This window comes from Babylonia areolata, chromosome 14, assembly GCF_041734735.1.
Source record: "Babylonia areolata isolate BAREFJ2019XMU chromosome 14, ASM4173473v1, whole genome shotgun sequence".
NCBI classification, from domain to species: Eukaryota; Metazoa; Mollusca; class Gastropoda; order Neogastropoda; family Buccinidae; genus Babylonia; species Babylonia areolata.
The window spans coordinates 5659756-5682646 of NC_134889.1; the positions used below are offsets into that span (position 1 = coordinate 5659756).

Genomic DNA, 22891 nt, shown 5'->3' on the forward strand with positions numbered 1-22891 from the left:
GTTGACTCATTCTAGACCTGTTGTCAGCCTGAATGTTGACTCTTTCTAGACATGATTCTAGGCCTGAATACTGACTAATTCTAGACCCCTTTCTAGGCCTAAATGTTGACTCATTTTACACCTGATATCTAGGCCTGAATGTCGACCCATTCTAGACCTGATATCTAGGCCTGAATGTCGACCCATTCTAGACCTGATATCTAGGACTGAATGTCGACTCATTCTAGACCTGATATCTAGGCCTGAATGTCGACCCATTCTAGACCTGATATCTAGGACTGAATGTCGACTCATTCTAGACCTGATATCCAGGCCTGAATGTCGACCCATTCTAGACCTGATATCTAGGACTGAATGTCGACTCATTCTAGACCTGATATCTAGGCCTGAATGTCGACACATTCTAGACCTGATATCTAGGACTGAATGTCGACCCATTCTAGACCTAATATCTAGGACTGAATGTCGACCCATTCTAGACCTGATATCTAGGACTTAATGTCGACCCATTCTAGACCTGATATCTAGGACTGAATGTCGACCCATTACAGACCTGATATCTAGGACTGAATGTCGACCCATTCTAGACCTGATATCCAGGCCTGAATGTCGACGCATTCTAGACCTGATATCTAGGACTGAATGTCGACCCATTCTAGACCTGATATCTAGGACTGAATGTCGACCCATTCTAGACCTGATATCTAGGACTGAATGTCGACCCATTCTAGACCTGATATCTAGGACTGAATGTCGACCCATTCTAGACCTGATATCTAGGACTTAATGTCGACCCATTCTAGACCTGATATCTAGGACTGAATGTCGACCCATTCTGGACCTGCTATCTAGGACTGGATGTCGACCCATTCCAGACCTGATATCTAGGACTGAATGTTGACCCATTCTGGACCTGATATCCAGGACTTAATGTCGACCCATTCTAGACCTGATATCTAGGACTGAATGTCAACCCATTCTAGACCTGATATCTAGGACTGAATGTCGACCCATTCTGGACCTGATATCTAGGACTGAATGTCGACCCATTCTAGACCTGATATCCAGGCCTGAATGTCGACGCATTCTAGACCTGATATCTAGGACTGAATGTCGACCCATTCTAGACCTAATATCTAGGACTGAATGTCGACCCATTCTAGACCTGATATCTAGGACTTAATATCGACCCATTCTAGACCTGATATCTAGGACTGAATGTCGACCCATTCCAGACCTGATATCTAGGACTGAATGTCGACCCATTCTAGACCTGATACTTAGGACTGAATGTCAACCCATTCTAGACCTGATATCTAGGACTGAATGTCAAGTCATTCTACACCTGATATCTAGGACTGAATGTCAACTCATCCTAGACCTGATATCTACGACTTAATGTCGACCCATTCTAGACCTGATATCTAGGACTGAATGTCAACCCATTCTAGACCTGATATCTAGGACTGAATGTCGACCCATTCTAGACCTGATATCTAGGACTGAATGTCGACCCATTCTGGACCTGCTATCTAGGACTGGATGTCGACCCATTCCAGACCTGATATCTAGGACTGAATGTTGACCCATTCTGGACCTGATATCCAGGACTTAATGTCGACCCATTCTAGACCTGATATCTAGGACTGAATGTCGACCCATTCTGGACCTGATATCCAGGACTTAATGTCGACCCATTCTAGACCTGATATCTAGGACTGAATGTCGACCCATTCTGGACCTGATATCCAGGACTTAATGTTGACCCATTCTAGACCTGATATCTAGGACTGAATGTCAAGTCATTCTAGACCTGATATCTAGGACTGAATGTCAACTCATCCTAGACCTGATATCTACGACTTAATGTCGACCCATTCTAGACCTGATATCTAGGACTGAATGTCGACTCATTCTAGCCATTCATACACCATGCATGGTATATTTTAGCAGACACAAAAGTTTCCGTTTGAGGGGTTAATGACGTGATTTACTGATACTGACTGATTGTTGTAACTTTTCAGACTTTGATGTTCCCCGCATGCTGACTCATTCCAGACACGAACCCTGACTCACTGTGTGCTCTGATGACCATAGGTCCACTTCCTTTGCGTTAGCTGTGCTTGACTATGTGTGTATACATATGTATGTGTACATAACTACATGCATGTATAATGTATAATGAATGTGTATTGTGTGTGCGTGTGTTTATGTAAGTTTGTGCCTGCCTATGTGTGCGTATGTGTTAGGGTAGCTGTTAGATACACATGTATGTTAAAATGTATGTATGCAGCGTGTGTGTGTGTGTGTGTGTGTGTGTGTGTGTGTGTGTAGTCACATTTTGGTGTGTGTATCTAACATAGATATGTTGTTTTATGTTAACAAAAGCGTTTTTGTAAAGCACCTAGAGCAGATTTCTGGATAGTGTGCTATATAAGTATCCATTATGATTATTATGATGACCATTTCAGGGACTGCCAGGGAAGGACGGACAGATGGGCATGTCTGGTGACCGTGGAGAGCCTGTGAGTTATTGGCTGCTGGTGCCGGATCCCTGCACCTGCATGTGCACGCACATATGCATGCATTTCACACACATGTACATGCACACACAATCATACATGCGCGCACACACACACACACGTACCATGTCTTATACAAACACCATACACACACACACACATGCATACACACATGCACACACGCGCACGCATACACACCCAAAAGCAAGCAGCGCGCACACACACACACACACACATAGTCACACACACACTTACTCACACCCAGTCTCTCTCTCTCACTCTCTCTCTCTCTCTTTTTCTATCTCTCTCTCTCTCTCTCTCTCACACACACACACACACACACACACACACACATGCTTGTGTTGGCAAGGATTTTGCACTGTATGGGGGAACATGTGCATGTGGATGGGATGGGCATGGTGTAATTGTGTCCGAGAATTTGTGTTCAGTGATGTGTGTGTGTGGGTGTGTGTGTGAAATGGAAATGCAATTGTGTATTTCTTTATCACATTATTCTTGTATATATATATGTATTTTGTTGTTATTGTTGCTCTTCATCTGCTTGTTTCTCTCTCTCTCTCTCTCTCTCTCTCCTTCTCCTATTTTTTCTTCTTTTTTTCCTTTTTTTCCTTCTTTTTAATTTTGATTTATTTATTTCTATTATTTTATTATTATTATTATTATTTTCATTGATAGCTTGATGTAAAAAAGCAGTTGTTGCTTACTCAATTTACCATCATGAAATAATCTTGACTTGACTTGACTTGACTTGACTTGACTTGACTTGACTTGACTTGACTTGACTTCACACACACACACACACACACACACACACACACACACACACACTACATAAAGTTCATAACAGGTTTTACACCAGATAAATGATATGTCAATATTTTTCAGAGATGCATACATGGTAATGAATAAATGGAACGTGCTAAGAGACGTATTACACATCAACTGAAATGTTGTATATTTAAATGAAATGTGTTCCACATCAACTCAAAGGTGATACACATGAAACTGAGATATGTTATGCATCAACTGATATGTGGTATACGCCAGTCTGCAATTTGTTATATGTCATATGAAATGTGTCACACATCAAATGAAATGTGTTATACACCAACTGATTTGTGTTTCACATCAAATTGGTAAGTTACACATCAGCCGAAGTTGTTACGCATCAACTGAAATGTGTTACACATCAACTGAAATGTGTTACACATTGACTTAAATGTGTTACACATCAACTGAAATGTGTTACATGTCAACTGAAACATGCTACATGTCAACTGAAATGTGTTACATGCCAACTAAAGTTGTTATAAATCAACTGAAATGTGTTACACATTGACTGAAATATGTTACATGCCAACTTTTTTTAAGTTGTTAGAAATCAACTGAAATGTGTTACATGTTGTTGCACATCAACTGAAATGTGTTACATGTTGTTGCACATCAACTTAAATGTGTTACACATCAAATGTTACAGGGTCTTCCTGGCAGTCCTGGTCAACCAGGGCCTGTGGGCGTTATGGGGCCTACTGTGAGTGGTGTGTGTGTGCGTGTGGTGTGTGTGTGTGCGGTGTGTGTGAGTGTGTGTGCGGTGTGTGTGTGGTTTGTGGTGTGTGTGTGTGTGTGTGGTGTGTGTGTGTGGTTTGTGGTGTGTGTCTGTGTGGTGTGTGTGTGGGGGTGTGTGTGTGTCTGTGTCTGTGTGGTGTGTGTGTGTGTGGTGTGTGTGTGTGTGTGTGATGCATGTGTGTGTGTGTGGTGTGTGTGTGTGGTTTGTGTATGGTGTGTGTGTTGTTGTGTGTGTATGTGTGGTGTGTGTTTGTGTGGTGTGTGTGTGTCTGTGTGTGTTTGTGTGTGTGGTGTTGTGTGTGTATGTGTTGTGTGTGTTTGTGTGTGTGTGTGTGTGGTGTGTGTGTGTCTGTGTGTGTATGTGTGGTGTGTGTGTGGTGTGTGTTTTGTGTGTGGTGTGTGTGTATGTGTGTGTGTGTGGTGTGTGTATGTCTCTCTGTGTGTGTCTGTATCTCTCTGTGTGTGTATGTGCATATGTGTTTGCATTTTTGTGTTCATTTGTTCTTGCTGTTTCTTGTTTTGTTTTCTTTTTATCATTGGCATTGAACAGTGTGTCTCTGTGTGTCAGGTGGAAGATGAGAGTCAGAAATCAATGTTTGTGTTCATGTTGTGGCTGTGGTTTTCGGATGAGAGAAAACAATGTTTGTGTTCACACTGTGTCTGTGGTGTGTGTCTGTGGTTTTCAGATGAGAGAAAACAATGTTTGTGTTCACACTGTGTCTGTGGTTTTCAGATGAGAGAAAACAATGTTTGTGTTCACACTGTGTCTGTGGTTTTCAGATGAGAGAAAACAATGTTTGTGTTCACGCTGTGTCTGTGGTTTTCAGATGAGAGAAAACAATGTTTGTGTTCACGTTGTGTCTGTGGTTTTCAGATGAGAGAAAACAGTGTTTGTGTTCCCACTGTGTCTGTGGTTTTCAGATGAGAGAAAACAGTGTGTTCCCACTGTGTCTGTGGTTTTCAGATGAGAGAAAACAGTGTGTTCCCACTGTGTCTGTGGTTTACAGATGAGAGAAAACAATGTTTGTGTTCACGTTATGTCTGTGGTTTTCAGATGAGAGAAAACAATGTTTGTGTTCATGTTGTGTCTGTGGTTTTCAGATGAGAGAAAGCAGTGTGTTCACACTGTGTCTGTGGTTTACAGATGAGAGAAAGCAATGTTTGTGTTCCCACTGTGTCTGTGGTTTTCAGATGAGAGAAAGCGATGTGTTCCCACTGTGTCTGTGGTTTTCAGATGAGAGAAAGCGATGTGTTCCCACTGTGTCTGTGGTTTACAGATGAGAGAAAGCGATGTGTTCACACTGTGTCTGTGGTTTTCAGATGAGAGAAAGCAATGTGTTCACACTGTGTCTGTGGTTTTCAGATGAGAGAAAGCGATGTGTTCACACTGTGTCTGTGGTTTTCAGATGAGAGAAAACAATGTTTGTGTTCACACTGTGTCTGTGGTTTTCAGGGTCCTTCCGGAGAGCCAGGAAATGACGGAGAGAGAGGAGCCCCTGGCAACCCTGTAAGTTCTTTGTTTTGGGCTTTGGGTTTGGGTTTGGGTGTCTCCCCCCACACCCCCTTCCCCACTCCCTACCATCATTGTTTTTTTTTTGTTTTTTGTTGTTGTTTTTTTTTAAGAAAAATCAGTGGATGCGTAAAATTTCTGCAAATCAGCAGGATAGTGTGCAGCATCCTTGGAAGGCTCTTTCCCGCTTTTTTCCTTTTTTTTTTTTTTTTTCTTTCTTTCTTTTTTTTTTTCTTTTTTTTCTTCTTTCTTTTTTTTTTTTCTTTTTTTTTTTCATTTTGTTTGTTGTTTCTTTTTGTACCTTCCATCATCATTTTTCTCTCATCTGTTGTCTTTTCTTTCTTTTCTTTTCTTTTTTTTTTTTATTCTTTTTCTTCTCTCATCTCTTTATTCGGTCTTTTTTCTCTCATTCCCCCCACCCCCCCGCGCCCCCCTCCCCCTCTTGTAATATGTCTTCTTATCATCGTCATGCTCAAAACATTTTCAAGGCCATGCAACATATAAATCACATACATGGAAGTTTCATGCACCGTGTCTTTAAGAGGCAAGGTGGACACAATCTCATCCCCCCCCCCACCCCCCTCCAACCACCCCTCTCTCTCTCTCTCTCTCTGTGGTTGTGTTCATGTGTGTGTGTGTGTGTGTGTGTGTGTGGTTGTTGTTTTGTTTTGATTTATGCATATTTTTTTTCCTCTGTTGTGTATCTCTACTAACACCATGCTTTCATTTTATTAAATATTGTGTAGTGTAGACCCTGTTCAGGGTGGGGACTGGATGTAAAAAAGCACACCAGTGCTTATCTATTATCCTTGAAATAAAGAATTTGTCTTGTCTTGTCTTGTCTTGTCTCTCTCTCTCTGTGGAGGCATTAGTACACTATCGTTGTTGTTGGTTCTCTAAAGATGCTTACCTGCCAATACAGTGTCTGTCTGGTTCTGGGTTCAAATCCCAGTCTCAACCCTTTCTCCCAAATTTTGACTGGAAAAATCACACCGAGCGTTTAACGATTCGCATGAGACGCCAGTGAAACCAAGGTCCCAAGTGCCGCGCATACTTTGCGCACTGAAGAAGAACCCACGGCAACACAAGCGTTGTACTTTGGCAACATTTTGTAGAGCAATATCCACTCTTGTAGGTATACAGATATAGATGCGCGCTCTCAAGGTCTCACTTGGCACATTGGGTTATGCAGCTGGTCAGACATCTGCCTAGCAGGTGAGGTGTGGCGTTTCTGGATGTATCAGAAGGCAGTGACGCGTCCTTGAAAAACTGAAACTGAAGCTCTCAGTGGTCATTTTATTCATATTATATCGTGCATGTGTTTGTGTGTGTGTGTGTGTGTGTGCGTGCGTGCGCCTGCATGCAGGGATGTGTGTGTATGTGTGTGAGTGTGTGCATTTGAGTGCATGTTTTTGTGTTTGTGTGTCAGTTTGTTGTGCATGTGTGGGCTGGTGAGTTTTGTGTGTATGTGTGTGTGGTGTGTGTGTGGTGTGTGTGTGCGTGTGTGTGTTTGAGTGTGTGTGTGGAGGGTGTGTTGTGTGCGTTTGAGTGTGTGTGGTGTATGTGTGTGTGTGGTGTGTGTGTGTGTGTGTGTGTGCGTTTGAGTGTGTGTGGTGTATGTGTGTGTGTGGTGTGGTGTATGTGTGTGTGTGGTGTGTGGTGTGTGTGTGTGTGTGCGTGTGTGTGTTTGAGTGTGTGTGTGTGGTGGTGTGTGTTTGTGTGGTGTGTGTGTGTAGTGTGGTGTGTGTGGGGAGGGAGGGGGATGTGAGTGCATGTGTGGAGGGGGGAGTGAATGTGTGTGTGGTGTGTGTTTGTGTATGTGTGTGATGTGTGTGTGATTGTGTGTGTGTGTGTATGTTCAGTCTAAGATGTAATGTGTGTTTGTGGCTGTGTGTATGTGCTGTTCAAAGATTGATACAAGAGGATGTGTAGTGGTCATGACAGTCAACACCAAACCAGAGACTTTTTAAAAAAAATTTTATTGTGTAGCCTTCATCCCTCTATTTTTTTCCCACTTTTTTTTTCTTTTCCTTTTTTTTGTTTTTTGTTTTGTATTTGTTTTCTATTCCCATGATTTTTTTTTTGTGGGGCCTCCATCCTCCCCTTTTTTTCACACTTTTTCTTTTCTTTTCTTTTCTCTTTTTTTTTCCAGTAAACTTTGAAATGCATTCTTCATTCATGCCAACCTTAACTAAAATATTTTTTCACTCAATATTTCCCCTATCGTCTAGCTCAACAGTTGCCACCAGGTGCCTTGAAGCATGCGATGTGGGAACGTTCAGTGACTGTATACATTTACTGTAACTCTCCATTGTCTGGTTTGTCTGCTTCACCAATTCAGTCCCTTCAGCGCATACAAAACTCTGCTGCCCATCTCATCGTCAGAAAGAAAAGATCTGAGCACATCACTCCTCTTTTGCAACATCTCCACTGGCTCCCTGTCTCACACAGAATAAAGTACAAGATCAGCACTCTATGTTATAAATGTATTCATAAATCTGCCCCTTCCTGTCTCTGTGGCTGCCTTCACCTCTTCACTCCATCTCACTCTCGATGATCGGCTTTGGATCCACTCTGTTTACGCATACCCAGATTCAAACACTCGACTGTCGGACGCCGTTCTTTCTCTGTCTCTGGACCTTGCATTTGGAATGAACTTCCTCCTCCGCTTCGTCAGGTCTCCGCACTCAGCTCTTTCAAGTCTGGCTTAAAAACCCACCTCTTCCCGAAATAGCCTCCCTTCCCTGCCTATTCCATGTCTTCAGTTTTTTCCAGTTTTAGAGTTACGCATGTGTGTGAATGACTGGTGTGAAAGCGCTTTGATTTGTCTCTGCACAAGATTCAGCACTATATGAATATAATAATAATTATTATTACTGTTGTTTGTCTGGGTTTATTGTTGCTCTGGGGTGTTGCTGCTTGCATTCTAAGCAAGTAAAACAAGTGATGATTTCTGTCTGGGTTTGTTATTACTCTGGTGTGAGTTGTGGTGATAAACATTTCATTTCTTTTTTCCTCGTCCTTTCCCTCGTCCTTTTCCTTCAGAGACATAATCTGTTTGTCTCCACATCTGTTTACAGGGACCTCCTGGAGAGCAAGGTGTACCAGGAGAAAGTGGGAAGACGGGAGAGACGGTAAGACCAGAGTGCAAGTGGTGTTGCGGTATTGGTTTAAACATTTTTAATATCAAGAAACAAGGTGGAATACAGCGTTCACACGATTAAGAAAACTTGAGCAACAACAAGCCTGAGCTTATATCGTGCTCGTTCATGTGTAACAAGCAATAACAAAACGCAGTGGCGAAAATACACACATTATTTGATAATGAAAAGAAAGTTGAAGTGTTGTGGTATTGATAGTGTTGGTTTGGAAGTGCTGCTCTGTGTCTGTGTGTTGGTGTTGTTGGTGTGTGTGTTTGGTGTGTGTGTGTTTGGTGTGTGTGTGTTTGGTGTGTGTGTATGCATATGTGGTGTGTGTGTGAATGTGTGTGTCTGAGTGTGCAAGCTTGTGTCCTTTTTTTTTTTTTGGTGTGTGTGTATGTGTATGTATCTACTTGTGAATTCTGTGTGTAGGCTGTATGCATGTTTGTGCGCTGACAGGTATTTTATGTGTCATCCCTCCTCTCTCTCTGTCTCTCTCTCTCTCTCTCTCTCTCTCTCTACACACACACACACACACACACACACACACACACACACACACATATGTGTGTGTGTGTAATTGATATAATTATATATTTATAATTTATAATTATATACACATATATATATATCTACATTTACATATGCATATCTCTCTCTGTGTCTCTTTCATACTCCTCTCTCTCTCTCTCTCTCTTCACCTCCATTTTACCCACGCTTCTTTTTTCTTTCTAGTTTGATTTTCTGTTTTTCTTTTTTCTTTTTTTTCTTTCTCAGAGCATTACATAAATAAAAAAACAAAACAAGATGTAAGTAATAAAAAAAAAAAAAACAACAACCAACAACAACATCCCAATATTAAAGGGAAAGAAGAAGCACTGCCAGTAAAGAAGAGATCAGTAACCTGGCCTGACCGTCGTGATGATTTCAGGGTTCTGCTGGTCCCCAAGGCAACCCTGGACCCCCAGGTGCCCCTGGGCTCGGCGGTTTCCCAGGTGGTCGAGGATTCCCTGGCAGTCCCGTAAGTCGATGATGTCTTGTCAGGCTGTTACGCTGTGTGTGGCAGATTTCCTGTGCTTTGTCGTCGTTCCTTTTTTTTTTTTTTCTGTTACGATGTGTGGAAGATTACCTGTGCTTTGTCTTTTTTTTTTTTTTTTTTTTTTTTGCTTTGTATTCTCTGTTACGCTGTGTGGAAGATTTCCTATACTTTGTCGTCATTTTTTTTTTCTTTTCTTTTTTCTTTTTTTTTTTGCTTTGTATTCTCTGTTACGCTGTGTGGATTTCCTGTGCTTTGTCTTTTTTTTTTTTTTTTTGGTTTTTTTGTTTTTTTGGGTTTTTTTTTTTTTTTTGTATTCTCTGTTACCCTGTGTGGTAGATTTCCTGTGCTTTGTCATCGGTTTTTTTGGTTTGTTTTTTTTTTGTTGTTTTTTTTTTTGGTTTCTTTTCTCTGTTACAATGTGTGGAAGATTACCTGTGCTTTGTCCTTTTTTTTTTTTTTGTATTTTTGTTACGCTGTGTGGTAGATTTCCTGTGCTTTGTCATCGTTCTTTTTTTTTTTTTTTTTCTCTGTTACGCTGTGTGGTAGATTTCCTGTGCTTTGTCATCAGTTTTTTTTTGTTTTTTGTTTTTTTGTTTTTTTTTGTTTTGTTTTGTTTTCTCTGTTACGATGTGTGGTGGATTTCCTGTGCTTTGTCATCGTTTTTTTTTGTTTTTTTTTGTTTTTTTGTTTTTTTGGGTTTTTTTGTTTTGTTTTGTTTTCTCTGTTACGATGTGTGGAAGATTACCTGTGCTTTGTCCTTTTTTTTTTTTTTGTTTTTGTTTGTTTTTTTGTTTCTTTTGTTTTCGTTTTGTTTTGTTTTCTCTGTTATGATGTGTGGTAGATTTCCTGTGCTTTGTCATCGGTTTGGGGTTTTTTTGGGTTGTTTTTTTTTTGTATTCTCTGTTACGATATGTGGAAGATTTCCTGTGCTTTTTTTGACAGTTTTTTTGTTTGGTTTTTTTTTGCTTTGTATTCTCTGTTACGATGTGTGGTAGATTTCCTGTGCTTTGTCGTCATTCCTCTTTTTTTTTTTTTTTTTTTTTTTTGCTTTGTATTCTCTGTTACGATGTGTGGTAGATTTCCTGTGCTTTGTCGTCATTTTTTCTTCTTTTTTTTTTTTTTTGCTTTGTATTCTCTGCACTGACTTTTCAGTTAAGTAAATAAACAGAAGAAAAAAGAAGCCAAAATGGATGTGGCTTGAATTACTTGTTTACTAACAATTCATGGTTGGGAGTTCTGTATAATAAGGACTTCTGCATTAGCATTTTGGGTTTGTTTGGGTTTTTTTCTTCTTTTATTTCTATGCATATGATATGATTTTTTTCCGTCATGCTTCAGATTTGTGAATGGATTGATTACTCAAATCCCTTCATTGCTTTTTCCTGACATTTGGTTATGTTCATGATGTTGTTGTTGTTATTGTTGTTGTTGTTGTTTTTGTTTTTTTTACATGTTGTTGTGTGTGCAGGGAAAACCAGGACCACGAGGAAACCCTGGTCCCCCAGGTCCTGTTGGGCCTCATGTGAGTGTGTGTGTGTGTGTGTGTGTGTGTGTGTGTGTGAGTGTGTGTGGGGGGCGTGGGGGTTGTATAATAATAATAATAATAGTAATAATAATGGTATTTATATAGCGCTGGATCTTGTGCAGAGACAAATCAAAGCGCTTTCGCACCAGTCATTCACACGCATGCATAACTCTAATACTGTAGAAACTAAAGACAAGGAAGGGCAGGCAAGGGAGGCTATTTTGGGAAGAGGTGGGTTTTAAGGCCAGACTTGAAAGAGCTGAGTGTGGAGACTTGACGAAGCGAAAAAGGAAGTTCATTCCAATCGCAAGGTCCAGAAACAGAGAAAGAACGGCGGCCAATAGTCGAGTGTTTGAATCAGTCGAGTGTTTGAATCGAGTGTTTGTATGTGTGTGTGTTTGTGTGTGTATTTTTGTTTGTGTGTGTGTGTTTGAATGTGAGATCAGTATTTAATTTTTGCCATCAGTTGAAATCAGGGAGGGGAGCAGTGTTAGAAAGCGGGTGAAATTTATATCAAACTGGGAAAAGTTGCGTGATGATATGATCATATATTCATCAGGTGGTGTTTTTTTGGTTGGGGGGGGGGGGGGGGGGGGCTGGGGGGGGTTTGTTTGTTTCACCAATTTCTTGGTTTTTAAATTGTTTAGTGTTGTTTTTGTTTTTGCTTTTTTGTTATGTTTTTTTTGTTTTTTTTAACCAATTTCTTGGTTTTTAAATTGTTTTAGTTTTGGTGTAGAACACCGAGTGACATTACCTAGCATCCTTCACACCCCAGCAGGGGCCAAGGGATTTGCTTTCAGACTTTGTTTTTCAAGTTTTCGTTGTGACAGACACATTAAGAGTGATAGTAAGTAGAATAAACATGACAGAAAGAACAATATAAGTGGGTAATATTTTGATTATCAGAGGATTTAATATTGTTGGGTCATGGTTCCCATGGCAGTAACTAGGTAATATTTTAATTTGAAGGGTCAAAGAAATGTATATTCTTGGTTCACAGGGCCAGTAACTGGGTAATATTTGAATTTGAAGGGTCAAAGAAATGTATATTCTTGGTTCACAGGACCAGTCACTGGGTAATATTCAGATTTGAAGGGTCAAAGAAATGTATATTCTTGGTTCACAGGACCAGTCACTGGGTAATATTCAGATTTAAAGGGTCAAAGAAATGTATATGCTTGGTTCACAGGACCAGTCACTGGGTAATATTCAGATTTAAAGGGTCAAAGGATTTAACATTGTTGGTTCGATTCCCAGGGCCCCAAGGGCAGCAATGGACTCCATGGCCCAGCTGGTGCTCCAGGAATACCTGTGAGTAAAAAAACAACCTGTCACTTTCAGCATCATTTGTCATTGTCCTGTCATCGTCACCCCTTCCTCTATGATCATCACTCTCCTCATCACATTGCCCTTCACCGTCATCATCATCATCATCATCATCATCATAACCAGTTTCATTGCATTACAATCACCGTCATCATCATCGCAAATATTGCATTGCCGTCACTGTCATCATCATAGCCAATATCATTGCAATACCATCAGTGTCGTCGTCATAGCCAATATCATTGCAATACCATCACTGTCATCATCATAGCCAATATCATTGCATTACCATCATCATCATCATCATCTTCATCATCTACATTACATTACCATCACTGTCATCATCATTGACAGTATCATTACATCACCATCACTATCATCTTCATTGCCAATATTGCGTTTCCATCACTATCATCATCATCACCTAAATTATCACATTACCATCACCATCAACATCATCATCATCACCAATATCATTGCATTACCATCACTATCATCATCATCATCACCAATATTGCATTACTGTCACAATCATCATCATCATTAATGTCATTGCATTACTATCACTGTCATTGTCATGGCCAATACCATTGCATGACTGTCATCATCATTGTCAATATCACTGCGTTGCCAACACTGTCATCATTTCCAACATAATTGTGTACCATCACTGTAATCATCATTCCCAATGTCATTACATTACCATCACTCTCACTATCATCATCACTGCTAATATCATTGCATTATCATCACCTCCACTATCATCGTCCTCACCACTAACGTTGCATTACCATCACTGTCATCATCGCTGATATCATTGCATTACCATTACTATCATTATCATCACCAATATCATTGCATTATCACCACTACCACTACCATTGTCATCACCATTACTATCATCATCATTGCCAGTATCACTGCATCACCATCACTGCCACTGGTTTTTTGTTACTGTTTTTTCATGCTTATTTTTACATATATATATATATGATAGTCAGTCGTGTCCAACTATGACCATCAGAACAGCAGAGGAGGCAACTGCTGTTCTGACTATTTGGGCTAGAATTTGATTATAGTGGAGAGTGTCTTGCCCAAATACATCCCCACTCTCTCGGCCAAGAGGGTTTTAGGACAGTCGGCGTTGGGATGGTTCCCAAAGGCCAACTAGCCCACAAGGCTGCAGCACTAAGAGCTAGTGCAATTTTGCCTCCTAGTTTGAGAGTAATAGTCCTTCACAAAAGACTAAGCTGTAAATGGTTTCCCATTGACTGGAGAAACCATTGATAATACAGCTCTCACTTTGCTGTTGGCCCAAATGTAAACTTGTGTCAATCTGTGATATAAGCCGAGTGTTGGGCCATTATTATATTATTGACATTACCATTATACTAAATAAAGAATGCTTACTTTAGTAATTAACAAAGAAAAAATACTTTTATTTATTAAAGCAAGGCACAAGTACTGCTACTTTCCATGGGACATGCGCATAGTTGAAGCTGTGTTGAATTATATGCTTTCGTCTCACGAAGACTGAGTAAAGACTAGTTAGTTCTCATTCCTTGTTTAATATTTGTCTTCTCTTTACATTACTACCACTTACGATTTTCCTTTGTGAAGTACACTCGAAATTTATTTTGATGATAGATTAAGATTTTCATTCGCTTGTATCCTCATAATTCTTTTGCTCATGCTCTCAGATACAACAGGTATTTTTCATTGTCGTATATTTGATTGTGTTAAGGGAAACGTGTAGTTTGAACATCAGCAGTACTTTGAATTAGAGGGTAAGGAATTAAAGTAAGTGCTGTGTATGGAAGTATGAGCTTACTGCATGTCTGCTTGTGCAGTAACAGTCACCCTTACCAGGGCAATATGCTTTGACATGTTCCTTGACATGCACACATATTTTTTTTCTTAACTCACTCCAGACGATGGAACGCTAAAGTGGTTTCAACAATTCAAATTTTTTCCACGTTTTCCTCATGGGGTAGCATAACAATCGCAGCTACACCAGGCATTGTGAATGTGTCGAGTGTCGAATGGAAAGTTTCTTCATGAGATTCTGTAACAACACACTCCACAGCGAGCCAGCGAGTTCAGGACCCCACATGACAAGCTAATCTGCATACGTATCGAAAATGGTATCGCAGGCGATACAAGTGTGAATTTTTCGAGCAAACTAGATCATGGCAGTGGCTTTTACCGCTGCTGAAGTGATTGAAATGTTTCAAACTGAAAGTTTTGACATCGACGAGGATGATGAAGACGTTGAATAAAGTATCTGCAGTGAAGAAAGCTACTGGCAAGTAGGTACTGATAGTGATTCAGCTTTTGAGAGCAGTGAAGAGGGAGGGGGGTGGGCGTTCCCATAATGTGATGAGAGTGGGTCAAGTACGGTGAGTTTCATTCAGTAACTTTATGTATTGTATTTTTTGTGATTTTTTTTTCCAAACCCTAACAAATGGGTTATCTGTAGGGAAAAGCAAGGGAGAGAACTATTCATCTGGAGTGAGTTAAAAAAAAAAAGATAAAAAAAAAAAGATGCAGCAGAGGAAGAACAGGAGTGTTGTCAACTCATTCTACTCCAGGTATGAGTTAACTCATACCGTGATTACTCCCCCAGTGGACCAGGTACTGGTATTCTCGTACCAGCACACAATTCTTATTTCGCTTGTTCTTGCTTGGTATAGTTGGCGTTCTGAACTGAACTGTTTATGGATTCTGGAAGCATGAAAATGAAGCTTTGTTTGGCGGATTAGATCGACAATTCTCCATTGACTACCGCTGTTTTAGTGAAGCACCCTGTCTTTTCTGCAGTGGTGTGGGGTAGTGCTGGTCCAGGGGAGGTGTAGCAGGCACGTAGCTGTCGGGTGGAATGAGTTGACTCACTCAGAATGACAAGTTTTCTCCTTCACTTTTCCCCACAGGTGGCCCATTTGTAAGGGTTTGGAAAAAAATGACAAAAAATACAAAATACAAAGTAAGAAAATGAAACTTTCAGAACTGGTTTATTACGTGTTGAGCTATTACATATATAAAAAAAATCAAATTTCTCATCTTATTTTTACAGTTTTGCCATATGTAGAAAATACTGCCAATTTTTCACCCCGAATCACCATACCCATGCTCGCTTTCTGCATTAAATTCGCTTTCTCCTTCGTCATCATCCACCTCTTCAGTGTCCGACCCTTCAGTTTGTAGCATTTCAAGTACTTCGGCAACCCTAAAATGTTGCCATCGCTGCCTTGTTCGCTTCACAACATTTTGAGAAGATCCCGCTTTGCTAATAGGCTGGCACGCGAGCAGACGACTGGTCAGTGACTTTGTCAGCGTGTGTGCGAGACAGGCCACAACCATACAATTCGATTGTGGAGTGACCCAGAATAGCGCACTCTGCTTGGCTAATCACAAAATCACGTGTGCAGTGCATGATGGATTTTTATTTCTTGAAAATGCTATTCCATTCCGTCGTCTGAAACCGAATACATTTTATGTAGGAATGCTCATGCATTCCTTCGTTCGGAGAGAGTTAAAGAGAGAGAAGGTGATGTTGATTGTTGTCGTGTGTTGCAGGGAACGCCAGGTGTGAGGGGAGGCATCGGACCTCTGGGACCCAAGGGTGCTCCTGTGAGTGCTGGTCTTGTACTGTGTGTGTGTGTGTGTGTGTCTGTGTGTGTGTGTGTGTGTGTCTGTGTCTGTGTTTCTCTTCAGTTCAACATCTTTTCACAAAGAATGATATTGGAAAGTGTGTGTGTGTTTGTGTGTGTGGTGTGCGTGTGTATGTGTGTGTGTATATGTGTGTGTGTGTGTGTGTGTGTTTCTGCTTCAGTTCAGCATCTTTTCACAAAGAATGATATTGGAAAATGTGTGAGTGTGTGTATGTGTGAGTGTGTGTGTGTGTGTATGTGTGAGTGTGTGTGTGTGTGTGTGTGCGCGTGCGCGTGCGTGTGTGTGTTTCTACTTCAGTTCAACATCTTTTAACAAAGAGATATATCGGAAAGTGTGTGTGTGTATGTTTGTGTGTGTGTGTTTGTATGTGAATGTATGTGTTCATCTACTTTGATACATGTGTGTATGGATATATTTTTCTGTGTATTTATATATGAATTCATGTATTTATATTTCTTTCTTTAGTTTAACATTTTTTAACTGTTAAGTGACGTTACATGGGGGGAAAGTAGTGTGAGTATATGTGTGTGTATGTATGTGTGTGTGTGTGTGTTTGTGTCTGTATGCAGTTGCAGGTATATTTACATGTGTACTAGGGGTGGGTATGAACGTATATATAACACTCTCACCATGGTCAGTGTGTGTCAGTGAATGTTTCATTGTCACTGTTAGTTGGATGAGAAGATAGAATAATGTGTGTCAGTGAATGTTTCATTGTCACTGTTAGTTGGATGAGAAGATCAGTGTGTGTCAGTGAATGTTTCATTGTCACTGTTAGTTGGATGAGAAGATAGAATAATGTGTGTCAGTGAATGTTTCATTGTCACTGTTAGTTGGATGAGAAGATAGAATAATGTGTGTCAGTGAATGTTTCATTGTCACTGTTAGTTGGAAGAGAAGATAGAATAAGAAATGACTGTTGCCATCGTCGAACCCACAACCCACAGGACGGCAGGTTCACAGCTGGTCATGGCCTTGTTTCAGGGTGAGGCTGGACCACAGGGACAAACGGGCACAGAGGGAGACATGGGCCCACGAGTGAGTCACCACCTGTCTGTCTGTCTGTCTGTCTGTCTGTTTTGTTCTGACATTGTTCAAAAAGTATCTAATCAATATTTAGAAAATTAGTATGTATTTATGGTGGAGTAAAGGTGATGTTGTTAGACTGATGGAAAAACTTTAGAAATGAAGTAGTTATGAATAGCAAAACTTCAGATAATGAGGGGGGAAAAAATCATCCTCTGATTGTGTACTTGTCTGTGTACTTGTCAGTTACCTTTTTTTCCCTTCTGTCTTGTTTATATTGTTTATGCTCTTTTTGTCATTTGAGGTCATTTTCAGTGCTTTGGATGTGTTGGAATCTCAATAATGTATCTCTTTGTGTTTTTGAGTGTGTATCTGAATGTGTGTGTGCATATGTGAGTGAGCATATATGTGTGTGTGTGTGTGTGTGTGTGTGTGTGTGCGCCTATGTATGTGAGCATGCTTAACAAGAAAAGAGAGTGAGAAAAGATTAAAAGGTATTAACAAACAACAAACTATTGTCATTAAATATTTCAGGGATGATAATGACTACTGTCAGTGTTTCAGGGATGCTAATGAACACTGTCAATATTTCAGGGGATGATAATGACTACTGTCAGTGTTTCAGGGATGCTAATGAACACTGTCAATATTTCAGTGATGATATTGAATTCTGTCAATAATTTTGGGATGATAATGACTACGGTCAATGTTTCAGGGATGATAATGAATAATGTCAATGTTTCAGGGATGATAATGAATACTGTCAATGTTTCAGGGATGATAATGACTACTGTCAATGTTTCAGGGATGATAATGACTACTGTCAATGTTTCAGGGATGATAATGATACTGTCAATGTTTAGGGATGATAATGACTACTGTCAATGTTTCAGGGGATGTTAATGACTACTGTCAATGTTTTAGGGATGATAATGAATACTGTCAATGTTTCAGGGGATGATAATGAATACTGTCAATGTTTCAGGGGATGATAATGAATACTGTCAATGTTTCAGGGATGATAATGACTACTGTCAATGTTTTAGGGATGATAATGACTACTGTCAATGTTTCAGGGTATGATAATGACTACTGTCAATGTTTCAGGGATGATAATGACTACTGTCAATGTTTTAGGGATGATAATGACTACTGTCAATGTTTTAGGGATGATAATGACTACTGTCAATGTTTTAGGGATGATAATGACTACTGTCAATGTTTTAGGGATGATAATGAATACTGTCAATGTTTCAGGGATGATAATGAATACTGTCAATGTTTAGGGATGATAATGACTACTGTCAATGTTTCAGGGATGATAATGACTACTGTCAATGTTTCAGGGATGATAATGATACTGTCAATGTTTAGGGATGATAATGACTACTGTCAATGTTTCAGGGGATGTTAATGACTACTGTCAATGTTTCAGGGGATGATAATGAATACTGTCAATGTTTCAGGGGATGTTAATGACTACTGTCAATGTTTTAGGGATGATAATGAATACTGTCAATGTTTCAGGGGATGATAATGACTACTGTCAATGTTTTAGGGATGATAATGAATACTGTCAGTGTTTCAGGGGATGATAATGACTACTGTCAATGTTTCAGGGATGATAATGACTACTGTCAATGTTTCAGGGATGATAATGAATACTGTCAATGTTTCAGTGATGATAATGAATACTGTCAATGTTTAGGGATGATAATGACTACTGTCAATGTTTCAGGGATGATAATGAATACTGTCAATGTTTCAGGGATGATAATGAATAATGTCAATGTTTAGGGATGATAATGAATACTGTCAATGTTTCAGGGATGATAATGAATTCTGTCAATGTTTCAGGGATACAGAGGTCCAACTGGACCCATGGGACCACCAGGAATGGACGGTGATAAGGTAAGACTGTCACAGAGAGAGAGAGAGAGAAAGACAGGTAGATAAAAACTTATATTCATGGGAGATACTTATGTAAAATGATGTTGTCTCTATACTGGTTAATAACCACATTGTGCAACACTTTTGTTGGTCTCTGTAAGCTTCTACTCTTTGTGCTTAACTCATTCAACCCTGTGCCAGCCTGAGAGGCGTGCGCCGCTGATCGCCGTTCTGCGCCTGAGCCCGCCTGACAGGCGCGCAAAGAAACCCGATTGTTTAAACCGGTTTGTCAGCTCATTATTATGCCTGAAACTCTAGGTAAGGGAAGTAACTCCATCTTAACTTCCTTCCTCACTGGCACGCGAAGTTTCGCTCCAAAAGTCAAACATTTAGTGTGTTTTTTTGTCCGGTTTTCCGCATCAATATGGTAAAACGTCAAAGGCTTACTGCTCAGTTTACTGCTCAATGAAATTATGATGGACTCTTGCAGCGAATTCAACCCAGATAATGACGATTTGTCTTAAAATTCTGTTGATAATTCTTGGGGAAGTGAAGGAGATGAAATTATCAACCAGTGTAGACAAAGTGACGGACATTTCAGTCAAGAAGATAGCCCACAACCTTCAACCTCAGCGGAAGCTGATATTTTTCTATTCCTGTTTTTGATTTAAAGTTACAAGTATACTGTTATATCCTTTGTCTTGAGACTTCAGCAATTTGTGTCACAATTACATTTCAGTCATAATGTGAAGTTCGGTAGCTACTGGTGGAGCGGCTGCTATAAATTTGCGCCTGAAGTGAGGCACCCCTCCTCGTTGATGCAGACCGGCCAAAACATGCCAGGTTGGGAAGGCTGCACAGGCAGAAGACTAACTCACTCAGTACGGCCAGTCCTCTCTTCTCCTCTACACAGACCCCTCAGATGTCCAGAGGGTGTCTGAATGACCCAACCTTTAGCTTCCGTCGTCAGAATTGTGGTATTCTTTGTCAACATTCACGTCTTCAGTATAAGAGCTTTCCGCTCTCAATATTTTGATGATGGTAATTGGGGTGAAACGCTGTTAACGTCGTCTCTTTTCGCTGTTCGTATGGAGAGAGTTAAAGGGGTGAAATGGTTAATGTGTCAGTGTTTATTGCTGCATTGTATTGAACGATTGAAAATTGTTCAACTCTTTCTGTGAAACTCTTTCTGTTTAACTCTTTTCTGTGAAAAACACTTTCCGACTACGCCAAATATTTTAGAAACGATGCTCTCAGTCATAGCGTTTTGGTTCATGTCCAAACAACACAATGGACTTGTTCACTTCAAACTCACTCAAGGGGGTTGTCATTGTTCTGTTGGTAGGAAACTGGCTGCAGCTGGGTAGCTGTGTTACAATGTGATAAACGGTCTTATCAACATGGCCCCTTGATGTCGACAAAAGTCGCCTATGGCAGCGCACTGTCTTGTCAGCAAAAAAAGTCCCCCGTGGTTGTGGAGGAGTTAAAGCAACTTGCACTTGTTTTCCATCATTCAAAAACCTGGTGGATGGTATTTATACATGTACCCACAGAAAATGTAAAACAAACAAGCAGACAAAAACTTCACCTGGATGTGATCCCACGCTGACTTTGTCTTCCAGGGAGACCGTGGTGGTCCAGGAGTCATGGGTCACAAGGGAGACAACGGTCCTCCGGTAAGAGTGGCTTCCCCTCCCTTCATCTTCACCTCCCTTCCTGTTCTTTAAGTTGGTCACTGTGGAAGTTGTTAAGGTCTTTAATTTGGTTACTGCGAAAAAAGTTCAAGTCTTTGATTTGATCACCGTGGAAGATATTAAGGTCTTTAATTTGGTCACTGTGGAAGATGTTTAGGTCTTTAATTCAGTCACTGTGGAAGATGTTTAGGTCTTTAATTTGATCACTGTGGAAGATGTTTAGGTCTTTAATTTGATCACTGTTGAATATGTTTAGGTCTTTAATTTGGTCACTGTGGAAGATGTTTAGGTCTTTAATTTGGTCACTGTGGAAGATGTTTAAGTCTTTAATTTGATCACTGTTGAATATGTTTAGGTCTTTAATTTGGTCACTGTGGAAGATGTTTAGGTCTTTAATTCGGTCACTGTGGAAGATGTTTAGGTCTTTAATTCGGTCACTGTGGAAGATGATTAAGTCTTTAATTTGATCACTGTTGAATATGTTTAGGTCTTTAATTTGGTAACTGTGGAAGATGATTAAGTCTTTAATTTGATCACTGTTGAATATGTTTAGGTCTTTAATTTGGTCGCTGTGGAAGATGTTTAAGTCTTTAATTTGGTCACTGTGGAAGATGTTTAAGTCTTTAGTTTGATCACTGTGGAAGATGTTTAAGTCTTTAGTTTGGTAACTGTGGAAGATGTTTGCTTGTTGGTTTTGATGTGTAATGGGTTAACATGCACAGATTGATCATGAACAAGTGAGTATAGTTGTTACATGTAGGGTATGTATTATTTTGCGGGTCTTGTAAATTGTGCCCACATAGAATTACAGATTGTGTTTTTTTATGACTTTTATGAATCCTTTATTTGTTTCTATTTCATATTGTGTGTTGATTTCATTCTTTTTAAGTACTGTATTAGCAAAGCGCTTAAAGATTGCTCCAGCTTGTATAAAAGCCAGCACCATATGAAAATAATCATTATTACTATTATTATTATTATTATTATTATGAAGCCCTGTTTCATTTGCTGAGACACAGTCACTCACACGATCGTCCAGAATGGAGAAAGCTAGTGCACGAGTCAGCAATCGCAGTGCCTTAACGGTTCCCCAGGGAGCTAAGGGACCAAGCAAGCTTGCAAGCTAAGCAAGCAAAAATTAACCCCTGTGCTGCTATGTTTCTTTAGGGCCCCCCAGGACCCCAAGGACCTATGGGTGTGCAGGGACCTCCTGGAATTCCTGTGAGTGAATCGTTGTTGTTTGTTGGTCCTCGCTTGTTGTCTGTATAGTCTGTTGGATACTTTTCTGTTTGTGGGGTTTCCGTGATTTTCTTTTGTGGTTGTGTGTGTGTGTGTGTGTGTGTGTGTGTGAGAGAGAGAGTTGGTCCTCACTGTTGTCTGTACTCTGTTGGATACTTTTGTGTTTGTGGGTTTTTGTGATTTCTTTGTGGTAGTGTGTGTGTTTGTTTATTTGTGTGTGTGTGTGTGAGAGAGAGAGAGAGAGTGTGTGTGTGTGTATATGTGTGTGTGTTTGTCTGTGTATTTGTGTGTGTGTGTTTGTGTGTGAGTGAGTGTGTGTGTGTGTGTGAAAGAGTGTGCCCAAGACAGCAGGTTTGGAGGGTTGTAGTCAGTAAACTGTTGTGTGGACACTGTTGTGTGTGTCTGCATGTGCGTGTGTGTGTGTGTTTGTGTGTGCATGTGTGTGTGTGTGTGTGTGTGTGTTTGTGTGTGTCTGTGTGTGTGCGTATGTGGGTGCACGTGTACAAGAGTGTGCACAAGGTAACAATGTGTGGAGGGGTGTACCCCGGTGTACTTGGTAATAGAGACATATTCTGTTCTGTGCTGCTCTCTTCCCTTCTATTCTGTTCTCTTCAATCTGAATCTGTTGTATTCTATTGTGTTTCTATTCTCTTCTGTTCTGTTCTCTTCTGATCTATTCTCTTCTATTTGATTCCATTGCATTCCGTTCTGTTTCTGTTCT

The 22891-nt window shown here is 40.2% G+C and overlaps 1 protein-coding gene across 1 annotated transcript in view; it reads left to right on the forward strand.

Annotated features, from left to right (window-relative positions):
- The window catches only part of LOC143289761 (uncharacterized), a 183074-nt gene that overhangs the window by 120573 nt on the left and 39610 nt on the right, over positions 1–22891 (forward strand). Inside the window, exons 30-41 of the mRNA XM_076598862.1 lie at positions 2472–2525; positions 4021–4074; positions 5563–5616; positions 8700–8753; positions 9691–9780; positions 11267–11320; positions 12581–12634; positions 16226–16279; positions 17306–17359; positions 19205–19258; positions 20860–20913; positions 22099–22152. Coding sequence (XP_076454977.1) covers positions 2472–2525; positions 4021–4074; positions 5563–5616; positions 8700–8753; positions 9691–9780; positions 11267–11320; positions 12581–12634; positions 16226–16279; positions 17306–17359; positions 19205–19258; positions 20860–20913; positions 22099–22152 — 684 coding nt within the window. The remainder of the gene's footprint in view (positions 1–2471; positions 2526–4020; positions 4075–5562; positions 5617–8699; positions 8754–9690; positions 9781–11266; positions 11321–12580; positions 12635–16225; positions 16280–17305; positions 17360–19204; positions 19259–20859; positions 20914–22098; positions 22153–22891) is intronic.